This window comes from Lepisosteus oculatus, chromosome 25 (assembly GCF_040954835.1).
Source record: "Lepisosteus oculatus isolate fLepOcu1 chromosome 25, fLepOcu1.hap2, whole genome shotgun sequence".
Classification (NCBI taxonomy): Eukaryota; Metazoa; Chordata; class Actinopteri; order Semionotiformes; family Lepisosteidae; genus Lepisosteus; species Lepisosteus oculatus.
In genome coordinates this window covers 11,987,464-11,999,893 of record NC_090720.1, presented here as the reverse complement: position 1 = coordinate 11,999,893, position 12,430 = coordinate 11,987,464, and the positions used below count along the sequence as shown (strand labels likewise).

Below are 12,430 nucleotides of genomic sequence, written 5' to 3'. Positions count from 1 at the left end.
CTGAGCCTGGGGCTCGGAGGGCCTTGTCCTGTCAATGTTTTAACTATCTGTATTCCTCGTTCCCTGTTCCCTGTGTCTGTCTTGGATGGATCTCCTGGCACCTGGACCTTGGATTGCGCCCTGATTTCCCCTACTTAACTTCCTTTCGGACTCGTGCGCCTGCACTCCCCCCTGCACCAGATCACTGCCGTTACCACCCCCTGTGTTTCCACCCGCCCTGATCCTGCTGTGTCCTACCTGATGTCCTACTCCTGTCACTTCCGGATTATACCATCTCGTATAGAGTCTTTAACTACGCATTTCACGGGAGAAACGGCTCCCGTGACAGAGATTTAACTATTAAGTCGAGTAATGAAAGTTAAGATAACTTTGCCAACTTGACTCAGGGTTAACCTCTTGACATAGAAGGAGGAGGCTAGAGTCCTCCTGGGAGGCCATGCAGAGAGAACACTGACCAAGGGGTAGCTGCAGAGGTGGAGATGGGGTGGAAGAGGGATGCGAAAGACAAATGTAAGGGACAGAGGGAGATAATGTACAGTATCTATGATGGTTAAGTGAGAAAGTGATGTCCTGATTAATTACAAATTACAGACAGCTGAGCTTTCATCATAAACTCCTTTAAAAAAGTTGAATTCACGTTTAAGCCTTCAAGAACCAGGGCTTGGTTTATTAAATGCCAATCTTTAAAAAGAGGTAACCCAGAAAACTGCACTTAGGCTCTGCAGGACCGGAATTGGACACTGGTAGTCAACAAGACAAAAGAGGGACAAGCAGAAAACATACACCTTTCAAATATTTTATTGACGCACTTATCATTTTACATTATTTAGTATTACAAAAATACTAAATATGTTCCAGGCACCAAAATGATTATTGAAATGAAATTTAATATTATCATAATTTAATGAAATTATTTCATAATCATTTTTTAATTATTACAAAAATTAAGGAAAAAACCCAAGTACCGTATAGTGAAGATGATTAAATGCAATAGCTCTAAACAATCCAACACAAATGGCTTGGCATACAATTAGTACTAATTATCATATCAAATTGTAGTTTAAAAGAGAAATTTATTCAAACAAATTCTTTGATCGAGAGAAATTAAGCAAATTAGTAAACTTATGCTGTTGAAGGAAATACCCCTTTTACTAGATAACAGCAAAAGCTAAATAGCTTTGAATGTTAAATTACTGGCATTTTCCTATATAAATGCTCTGTAAGGTAAAGTATCTGCATGCATGTAACTACGAAACTGTTTTAGTTAACAATAGGCTCTTCCTTTATTGCCACTTTCGAAACTGAAGCTCCGGTCCATGTCCCAGTGATAGTGGTCTGGTGTCCAAAGACAGTGAGCACCTTCGCTGTGTAAGGAACATCAATAATCCCCTTCTGGACTACAGCCTTGAATCTCACAGCCTCCCCAGGGGGCACTGTAGCATTCAGGCTGGATGTATTAACAATCTGCAATGAAAGAAGCAAAAGCCATTGGCTGGGGTCTCTGCTTTCAGAAAACAGTGGACAAATACAGCATTCAAAACCAGTAAGCTAAAGCAGTTCAATGGTTATGGCAATAAAAAAACAAAGGAAGAGGTAAAGGTTTATTCCACACTGAAAGGGAAAGAAAAGAGACCGTGTTTCATCTGTAGAGCCTTTTTCAGATGTGCTTGAACTTAATAAAAAAACACGGCAATTTAAGGAGTTAAGTTGTAGTTAAAATATGCATAACAACAGTGTTCTAGTATCACAGTCACCATGTTAGTCAAGTGCCCTGTTTTCTACTTCCATTCCGCATATTCAAAACAGTGATGTCTTGCTCAATTTCTTTGAGTAACAGCCCAGGGGGCTTAAAGGCACCATTCATCTTCAATAGCTTAATCCAGTACTGGGAACATACTGTACCTGTTTCCTTTCTGTCTCTGTAAAACTCCAGTTGTGAGTAGTACTGGCATTAATAGAGACTGTGGTTTCATTTGCAGCCAACAATGGAATTCCAGCTTTAAAGGTTGTTGATGCTCCAACTTCCACAGTAAATCCATGAGAATGGGTGAAAGAGCTTTCCAGGGTAACAGTTTCAGAAAACCTGAAAAAAATCACATTTTATTTTAGAACTTCTTGTTTCAAAGCTGCAGACTGTATCAACCTGGCTGCACCACACTGGGAGAAGGAGAAATTGTGTAAGTACTCGCCTGACATACCAGCCGGGTGTATGTCATGAACTTCAGAGATAGTGAAGATGGCAAGAGAGGGTTTTCTCATGTTGTTACTGCTTGCTCAAATTGTGGCTGACTAAAGGCTACCCAAACTTGCTGACACTCTCCAGGTGTGGAACCTCCCAGACACAGACAGCTGATGGTGCATCTGCAATTTCCCTCACGGGATCAATAAAATATCTATCTATCTAAGTAAAGCCATTGACCATGAGAAGAACATGCAAAATCCTCACGGAGGAGGACTGGGCTAGAGTCAAACTCAGGATTCAACAGTTTCGAAGTAGTTTCTTTGCAGGTTTTTGGCTGTTCTTTTGCAATGTTAGTAATATTTGTATCTTCTGCTGGTGTTCCTTCATCTTTCCTGTCACACATTCTAATTCTCCTCAAGCCCAAAAATGCCCACATGACATCATCATTAAATTCAGCATATATAGAGTGGACAGGAAGGTAAGTTGGTAGTTTTTCAAATGTATTGCAGTACATTAATGATGATGATGATGATGAAGATAATAATTACAAGTATCAAGGACTCCCCTCCACTACCATCAATGAGTAGCTCTGCCAGAGTGCACCAATACACTCATCACACAGCAGCTCTCAATGGGGAGGAGAACAGAGAGTTGAAGCCAATTCATAGATGGAGATTACTGGGAGACCATGATTGTTAAATTCCCATCTAAAATGTGTCCAGGACACCATGGTAACACCCCTACACTTTTTGAGAATCACCCTGTTATTTGTAATGACCACAGAGAGTCAGGGCATCGGTTTTATGTCTCATCCGTCTCACATTATAATGTCCCCGTCACTATACTGGGGCATTAGGACCCACCCAGACTGCAGGGTGGGCACCCCCCACTGGTCCCACTAACACCTCTTCCTGCAGCATTCTTAGCTTTCTCTGGAGGTCTCCCATACAGGCTCACACCTGCCAGTTGTGTTGCAGTGTGGTGATTCTTCTTAACCACTTCTATAACATTTTTAAAATTGTTTAAAGTCAAATTGAGAGTCAAGTGATTTACTGACAGGTTATAGTTGAACATATATGTAGAAATGAATCTAAAGGTAGATTTTTCATTTAATAATATCTCAAAATAAATTTTCAGACATCATTAAATTCAAATTTTGTTACCCTTAAACATCTTTGTGTTAAATTTGCCAAATGATTACCAGCAGTCCTACAATTTAAGTTTTAGATCTATTGGCAGTGTATTTTGTGTGTAATTTTTGTAAATATTGTGTATTTTGTGATATACAGAAAAATGAAAATACAACTTAGAATGCAGCACTTACTCGAAAGTTGCAGTGTAAGGAACAGAGCCGGTAGAGTTGTCACAGTCATGTTGCCCAACTATCAGAGGCTCTTTTGAAAGAATCTTTGCATCTTTAACAGAAAAATCCAAACTTAAAATTTGACTTATGGTTTTATCTTGCGTGAGGGCAAGGATTGGGAATTGATTGTAGCCAGATCCAAGATTCTGTGCTCTTCCAATCCAGTTATCACTGGCAATCCTGGGTGGTGGGGCAGTGTAGATCTTCCCTCCATTCTTGGAGACACACCACAGATTGCCATCAGGAGAGAAGGCCATGAAATGGGTAAGTTCTGTCCAGCCTCCAGTTCCAATAATCTCACTGTTTTTACTCCAGATGTAGTTCATATCATTCGGAGGGCTTCCTTTAAGCAGATTCCCTTCTGTGGTCACAGTGTACAGGATACCCGCAGGGTCAAAGAACAGAGAAGGGAAGCACCATCCTCCAGTTCCTATCTTCGTAGCAACCCTGTACATCCAGGACACGTACTCATTCTCAGGAGGGGGACCCCTGTAAAGTTCACCACTCTTCATGACAACATAGAGTGTGCCGTTTGGATGGAAGAAGAGGGAATGAACTTGATCCCACCCAGACCTTCCTACACACCGAGCTTTCTGCTTCAGCCAGTTCTCATCTGGATTGGCTGGAGGAGACCCAGAATACAGCTGTGCATTACAGACTGCAAACATTGTTCCTTGAGGGCTGAAGGCGACGTGAGAGATGCCTTGCAGATTTCCCACATATTTCGAATATTCACTGAAGTTGTCATTGTAATTATTTGGGGGCAGTCCAATCTTGATACTCCCTGATCTTTCCATGGCAAACAGCACCATACCTTTCCCAAAAAAAAAAATATAATCAAATAGTGAACAAAATAACCAATTTCACCAACTTCAAATATCCTAATCTTTAAAAGACCATTATATAATAGTAATACATTTAATATAAAATCTAACTAATGAAAACAAAGCAATAAGAAAAAAGGACAGATTGTAATGGTTTATTAGGATTTGGTGTCCTCCCAAAGTGGGAAAATAATTAATCAAAAAATTCAGTGAGAAACTTGAAATTGTTTTACATACAGTATTTATTATTCTAAGTGAACTGTTTAGAATCTAAATATTATCTGGCTGTAGAGCTCTTTCAGTTTTTTTCTTTTACATGACATGTTAAAAAATTCTGGAGCTTTGAAACCTTCAATCTTGACATTATAGAGTAATTCGTGTAGATCAGATTCAAGATTAATTTCTGAGTCATTGATATCGGAGTCTCAGCCTTTGAGCTCACTGTCATGGGAGTTGATGGTGCCCTGAGTGCCCATTTTATCCCTTCAGACAGCTCCTGTAGATTTGCAAATACAGTTTATCTGTGAAACAATGTCAGTTCTCTACATACTCACACATATTGTCTGCTGCTCCTGAAGTCTTAACCTGGTCAGACATGGTCTCTTTCTGAAGATGAGGTCAACTTTCTGTCTATCTGCAAAACAGAATTCCATACACAAAATAACATTATTTTTCACATAACTTACAAGTAGGTACTTACTACTTAGAAGTTTCCTAATATTCTAATAATGCATGTTACATCTACAGTACCACAAATATATAGTATGTCAAACTACCAACTGCATACTGTGTTAATTTTCCCCTTGAGACTTTTATTCTGATACATCAAGCGGGTTGTGTCAGAGGCAATTAATAATGAATTTCTTAATTTTTGTTTGTTATGCTAGTGTGGATTGAAGCTATATTTGTAGGAAGAAATGAGCAAAATTAATCATATATAGATAAGTTCTTAAGACAGCAGTGAGGTGAAGACAAGTACACTGTGAGAAACTATACATAAACAATACACAGTTCACTCCTTCCTAATTTACAACTGCTATAGTATTACCAAGGGGTGTATCCACTTATAAAAAAATCTTTTCTAGATTTTCAATTATAATTACTTTTCTGTTTGAGCATTTACATTGCACTTGGAGGTTGTAACTTACAATATGTAAATGAACATTAAATACATTTTAATTAAATGTGTCTTGATTTCAAGCTATTAGGTCACAAAATGTCTTAGTTTGGAAACATTGTGTAACTGTATGTAAAATTCCTATTAGCACTGTATGTGTTGTGTACTGTATGTCCATATAATGTGACTTGATTATCAAACATGGCTTTGCCTGTATGTTTTTTCCAGATATCTATTTTAATAACCACAAAAGACAATGTTCAGAATCCAACATTTTTTAGATTTTCACATAATCTGTTGCAGGACTACATTACTCTCTGGAATTGCCAGGTGGCACAGTGAATCTATCTTAATGTGGCTTTTGCACAAATCCTATTTTAATCATAACAAGTAAATGTTTATTAACCCATTAGTGCTTTCCTGCACTAATCATACTGTACAGTAACACTAACTGACATTTTTCATTTTTTAATTAAATGCAGTAACAGAATTATTCGTAATGAAATATAAATTAATAGTAATTAGAGAACAGACAATTTATTGTTAGAATTGTACATAGTGGCTTTATATACTAATTGAAACAATAAGGAAATATATCTTATTTAAAACAAAAAAGAGGTTTTAAGTGATTTGAATGACTTTCAAAGAATGACTTACAGTACAGTATGTCACTCTAATTGGATGAGCTAAATTAAAAGCTACTAGTGTTACTTTTTCCATTTTCTACAAAAGGTTCAATGAAGCTACAAGCTTTTCATTATCCATTACAGCAATAAGACACCAAGTGTTCATGGAAAACATTATAACTTTATATCATTTTATAATGATAATAAACATTAGGTAGTTCAAACGAGCATGCCAGAATGTTTCCAAAATAACCATAGCAAGTGACTAAGTTAAAGACTCTGATGCAGAAAACGTTTATGAAAAAGATGGAATACTGCTTAAAGTTTTATAAAGCAAATTAATAATTAAATATACAGCATATTATCCACCCATCCATTTTCTAACTGTCACGGAATCTGGGGTATAGCTGTGGAGAGAGACCGGCAAGAAGGGAGGACCCTATGTGTAGCGGCAGGAACAGAGCAAATAAGGGGGTTTGCTCCGGGCTCAAGGTATCGGGCGAAGTCGGAACGAGACATAAGACCTCAGGTAGCGGATGTGGGGCGACGTGGTGAGGCGAGCCTCTCTACAACCAATCCCAATACCGAGCGAGAGGAAAGTGAGACCCGGAAATATATAGCCCCAGACAACAAGACAAACCAGAAGAACAAGTAAAGCACAGAGAAACAAGGAACAGGACAGATACATGTACAGTTATGTGATTATTATTTAGTCAAGCAAGATGCAGTAGGACCATACATAGGATTGGTAACAGTAATGTACAACGCTTGCCCTTGGGAATATTATGGTGTACAGCAGTATCAGACATTTACTAAAGTAAATGTACTGTGGGATAGTAATGATTCCCAGAAACATTGCCATGGTATTTTCTTGATATTCTTATGATATAGTATAGTAAAACATTCTGAAGGCAAATCACAACACTTACGGTGGTTATACAATTGTAAATTGGAGAAAATACTGTAAAACACTGTAATGATGACCTGTAACACATCAGCTATGAAATGAAACTTACCTTGGTTACACTCTGAAGAAAGCAGCTTTTGAATCACACTTGGTCCAGCAGGTACTGTATGAGTATCAAGGTAACGATTTCTTCAGTGCTTCCTCTCTGACTGTAAATGCCTGTCCTCAGCTTCATATTTATACATACAGTATAAAAGTAAAAACACCTTAAAACGTTTTGGATTGGATATTATCCTTCAACACTCCCCTTTCACATGCAGATATCAGTTTTTTCTTGAAAACACATCAAAGACACATTTGCAGACAGAACAAGTTCTGTAAGTACAGTATATCGAAACCGTTTGCATTTTTTAATATTCCTGCTTTTATGTAACTGAAATTCATTTGTTTCCCCAAAATTTGATTTCCAAATTAAAACAGAAGTATTTCTTGAACTGCAGCAAAGATTGCAAAATGACTTATGTGACTGCAGTTTCAGTCCAGTGTCTTCATAAAAGACACAGTGTGGCGAAACAACATGTTCAAAATGTTTTTAATATGTAACATAAAAAATTGAATAAAAACTAAACCAAATCATACCCAACATGAATGACAAATGTATTATCTTAAGACAAATGCAAACAGTAAATTCCTCCCTTAATTTAAACATATCCATTAATACCATTTGTCAATGAGTTCACAAGGAAACATATGTATGATAAAGAGTCTAATTTAATAGAACTATTTCTTTTGTCACAATCCGGAACTATAATTCAAAATGGTAGGCTCCCTTTGTAATTAAAGGGTTAAGTGTATAATCCATACATCTATTTTCTAACTTTTTGTATAATACTATTTATATAATATTCAATGTAGAAGATTCATTTATATAATAATCAGTTTATTTGTTTTGAACATTTCCCTTCATTTGAGTACAGCAGGATTTTTGTGATGACATACAGTACTTGGTTTCCCAATGAGGCTGTTGGTGCTTGGTACAGAGGACATATGGGGGATGGGGGCCAGTATATCAATTATCAAGATCTTTTCTCCAGAATATTTTTGAATGGCAATCCCAATGGGGCTGATAATAGTAAATGGGAAAAGGAAGTGAATCAAAGAGGCATGCCATGACCTTGTCAACTTCAACACTAGGTACAGCGTCTATGGTCTTGCTGTTGGAGGTCACAGATTGCAAATATTACAGCTGAAAGGCCATAAAGTAAACAGTGAGTTGATCTGGAGCCAGGGAGATGGAGTAATTCAGAGGCTAGTTTGGGAATCTCAATCAGAGTGGAGAGATAAACCAACTGACCAACTGTCCCTCTTTTCCCATCACGCTCTCCCCGAAAGCAATCAGAAAAAAACAGAAAGTCACATTAACGGAAACTTATCCACAAACTGCAACAGAGAGCTCCACACAACTCAAAAACATTTCAAACTGCTCAACCAAATAAAACAACAATTGCAGGACGTAAGCTTACAAGAGGGGAGATAAAAGCATCAGAGACAGTCTGAGTATCTTCTCAAAGTGCGTTACAAGAAAAGCAAAAGAAAGCAAAAAGACATCTAGAAGATAATAATTCAGGTGGGTAGCTGCATCAGCATGTGTAGGCTGCAAAGGAACAAGTAATAGGTTTATTCTTCAATAAGCTTAGTTCGTGGTTGTTTGTGTTATTCATCCAGGTGGATGCTGCACATTGGTGGTGGTGGAGGGAAGTCCCCATTACCTGTAAAGTGCTTTGAGTGGAGTGTCCAGAAAAGCGCTATATAAGTGTAAGCAATTATTATTATTATTATTATTATTATTATTATTCCTAGTGAAATGGAGTTTATAGCAGATGTTTGAGACAGTTGTCAAAAACCAAGTTCAATAAGAATCATCTGTCAGTAATTCATAATAAATTCTTGACGTCATTTAATCATAATATACAGTATGCTATACATAAACTCCCATTTACTGTAACAAATCTTTCTTCTTAAAGTCTTCAGTCTGGGCATCAAGTTTTTGAATTAATTTTAAAGTTAAAAAAAAGATGTGTCTAAGTCATAGATTTTCTAAATTTGCAATATGGGACACAACAAGAATGGTCTGATTGCATTTGTTAGGCACTGTATTTTTTTAGGTAAACAATCTTTTTTAAACAAGGTACTCAGAAGAAAACCTGAATTATCTGAGTAACTAAGATTGAGTACTGTAACTTTTTCCAGGGGGCTGTATTGGTCTTTAAAAGGTAAATTACTACATAAAACAGATCAGGTGGAAGCAAAATTGAGTAACTTACACACTCCTTCGTGGATCATGGAGTATGGATCAACCAATGAATGTGATGCAGTATACTAGATTATCAGTCTATTTTTCCTCATGATAAAGACATTTGGATTTTCCCAGGTAGTATACACTTCCCTGTGTACCCCTAGAGGTTGGGAAATAGATGTTCTACACATGTGATGCTGCTGTACTTAAATTAATTCTGGACAAGGTATGAAGAAGAATTTCAGATTGATTTTTTAATATCTTATAAATAAATCAATATGAAATATTTAACAATAAAAAAAACAAATATGAAGGTTTCTGAGGCTCCAAGTGACAGATATCTTGGTTGCTAAACAATGGCACTTGGAATGTTCCGGACAGAAACAGAGGTCATGGAGGAGTAAGGGGGGGCTTGGGGAGGGAGCCTGTTTTTTTAGTTTATTTTCACTGAAGAACACCATTTCAAGTCACGTAAACCTCACTGAATTTCTTTTACATTAACCAATTTTTTATATTTTACTATGCAGAACAACGTATAATTTGCGAAAAGCCTTCTAGTCTTAACTAAATGAATAACACTGCACACACCCCTGTGCGCGTCTCCTTGTAAAGACAACACTCTTTACACAACATACAGGGAGAGGGTTGTCTCCCAGCACTGTGATAAAGCTGAGCAACTCTATTCTGGTCTCTCCAGTGTCTATACTGACCTAAACTACTAATGCCCTCAATTACAATCATAATTCCTTACATTAATATAGTGTAAGAGAATGGAGAAAGTATCGTCCTGATCCGTGGGATTCACGTTGCGGGTTTGGTATTCTGTAAGAACGATGTAATTTACGAACCCTGTGCGGGTCTCCAGGTGAGGTAGCTGAGGTATCCAAATCAGGGGAGGAGGGAGAGTGGTCAGTTATTCCAGGCAGGGTCAAGACCAGGTAGGAGGCAAGAGGAGAGGCAAACAAATCCGATAGGGGCGAGGCAAGAGTGAGAAATCCAAAATCAAAACCAAAGAGGCGACGTTGAGGGAGTCCAGACCAGGTAGAAAAAGGTACTGAGGAGGAAAGGGCGAGGTGAGCTCAGGAGGTGGAAGAGATCCTACTACCAAGCAATGTAACTGGGTGAACTGATTGTTGAAAAAGTGAAGGAAGGGGTGTGTAAGGGAAATTGGATAATGAGGGTTTGATTGAGACCAGCTGCAGCCGTATCATATAGTGCTTTTCATTCTAGAAAAACTCAAAGTGCTTTGAAGGGTAAGTGCTTAAGTCGGAACCTTTTTTAAGAAAGCCCGTTTGGACCAAACCAGACAGGAATTTAGCTAGGGCACAGGCAACACCCCCCTCTCATACTTTTTGGAAAGATATAAAGTATAATTCCATTTTTTTTTTAATTAAGGCGACATGGAGCTTGTTACATAAAGTGATGCCACTGCCACAGCAGAGTTCAATTTCGCAGGCTGTGGCTTCTCAAGAGAAGAACCGCTAGAGTAGAGTATTGGATCCTGAGCAGAGTTAGATCGGTGAGAAAATTTCCAGATGGCGAGAAACACAAAGCCAGAAGTGTAGTGCAGACATTGTGGTCGAAAAGAGAGTAGAAACCCAAAAGCCCAGGTAGCCGATACAGTAGATGAGAGCAATAAGCCAGAAGTGAAGTCCTTAAACCGCAGTGTAAAAGGAACGAGTTCCCGAAAACCAGGAAAGCCTAATCCAAGACAAAACATAAGGAATGAGTAGAGCTCAACAGGAATTTAAACCCAATACTGAGCGCTGGGGTCACTGCAGACAGCCCTAAAGTATGCTGGGGTTTGGAGGTGTGGTGGTGGACAGGTATGGTGAGTGGGTATCTGATTGGATGTGGTCTATACCTTCTTAAAGGGACTGCCGGTTGGTTGCATGAAGTCCGAGATCAGGCCTATCAGGTCCTTAACTGAGTCCCAGCTGGGGACTACACGAGCCCCTTCTTCCATAATCCCCTCAGCAAAGGTGGTCTCAGGCACCAACTGTTCTCCACGGCTCTCTGTCTCGGCAGTCGATCCCTTCTGCTGTTTGCATTTCTCTATAGAGCTCTTTCTTGTAGTTCATTCTTGTTGTGTTCCATGTTGCAAAATTAGAACATTTATGACTTAGACACATCTTTTTTAAAGTTAAAAATTAATTCAAAAACTTGATTCCCAGACTGAAGACTTTAAAAGGAAAGATTTGTTACAGTAAATTGGAGTTTATGTATAGCATACTGTATAATATGATGAAATCTGCTGAGCCTTTGTGCTGCTCTTTAGTGGCATTCCGGCTTTGAAAATCATCTACTTTGGATTCAGCCTATGGGCCGAATTTCACGTGCTGTCCCCTGCTGGCTGCACACACTTTGCTCCCTGATTCCTGCCTGCTCTTGGTTTATTTTTGAAAATGGGCTATGGCTTACACTACCTGAAGCAGCAGAACATTACACATACTTAGTCTCCTACACAGCTTGGTCTTCCTCATCTTGTCAGCAGTGGAACCACCAGCCTTCCTTAGACAGGAGATCGATGGTTTAAAGGCTGATCTGTTGGTGTGGACCTGTGTGATGGAGAGAGTTGGTAGTGGATGTTTGATTGCTAAGCTAATAAGTAGACACACACTCCAACACTTCTTTCAATTATTCCACCAGGTCATCCTGAGAGGTGTCTTTTCCTTTAAGCAAACATTCAGTTTCTGATTAACCCACAGAAGTTGTAAGTGCTATTTTACGATGGTGTCAGATTAGGAGTTTCGCTCACCTTGTGTTCTGAAAAGCTGCTTTGAAACTTTGTGTTGGAAGATAGCCACCAGCGCTCAAGCTTGACAGCTGTTGTCTCTCAAAGACAAGTACAGTACTTCCTGTAGAGAAGCACTGCTCCCCTGTGGTCCTGCCTCGGGGCCATCACATAGGAGCGGCAATCTTAAAGGCCATCGGTTTCTCAGAACTGTGCTGCTGACTGATCTTCTCTGTTTTATGCAGCTTATTTTAAGCACATCCCAGGCCCTCAGGCAAAGTTGCTCAATCTGAAGTGTGATGATATGTAAATTTCTTTTACATGAACCAATTTTTTTATATTTTACTATGCAGAAAAACGTATACTTTGGGAAAATCCTTC

General features: G+C 38.6%; 1 protein-coding gene across 1 annotated transcript; it reads right to left on the bottom strand.

Moving 5' to 3' along the window:
• Window positions 1-789: 789 nt before the first annotated feature.
• Window positions 790-7,235, bottom strand: LOC138225088 (uncharacterized). Its single transcript, XM_069183933.1, has 5 exons — window positions 7,129-7,235; window positions 4,924-5,003; window positions 3,507-4,359; window positions 1,903-2,083; window positions 790-1,464 (listed from the first exon to the last, which is right to left on the bottom strand). Exons 2-5 carry the CDS (start codon window positions 4,964-4,966, stop codon window positions 1,261-1,263), a joined length of 1,281 nt encoding a protein of 426 aa, XP_069040034.1. The 5' UTR covers window positions 4,967-5,003; window positions 7,129-7,235; the 3' UTR covers window positions 790-1,260.
• Window positions 7,236-12,430: the final 5,195 nt, after the last annotated feature.

Coding starts and splice junctions, on each gene's coding strand:
- LOC138225088 (XM_069183933.1), bottom strand. CDS start 4,966: ATGTCTGACCAGGTTAAGACTTCAGGAGCAGCAGACAATATGT. Junction 2,084..3,506: donor CCTTACACTGCAACTTTCGA/GTAAGTGCTGCA, acceptor GATTTTTTTCAG/GTTTTCTGAAACTGTTACCC. Junction 1,465..1,902: donor CAGAGACAGAAAGGAAACAG/GTACAGTATGTT, acceptor CTTTCATTGCAG/ATTGTTAATACATCCAGCCT.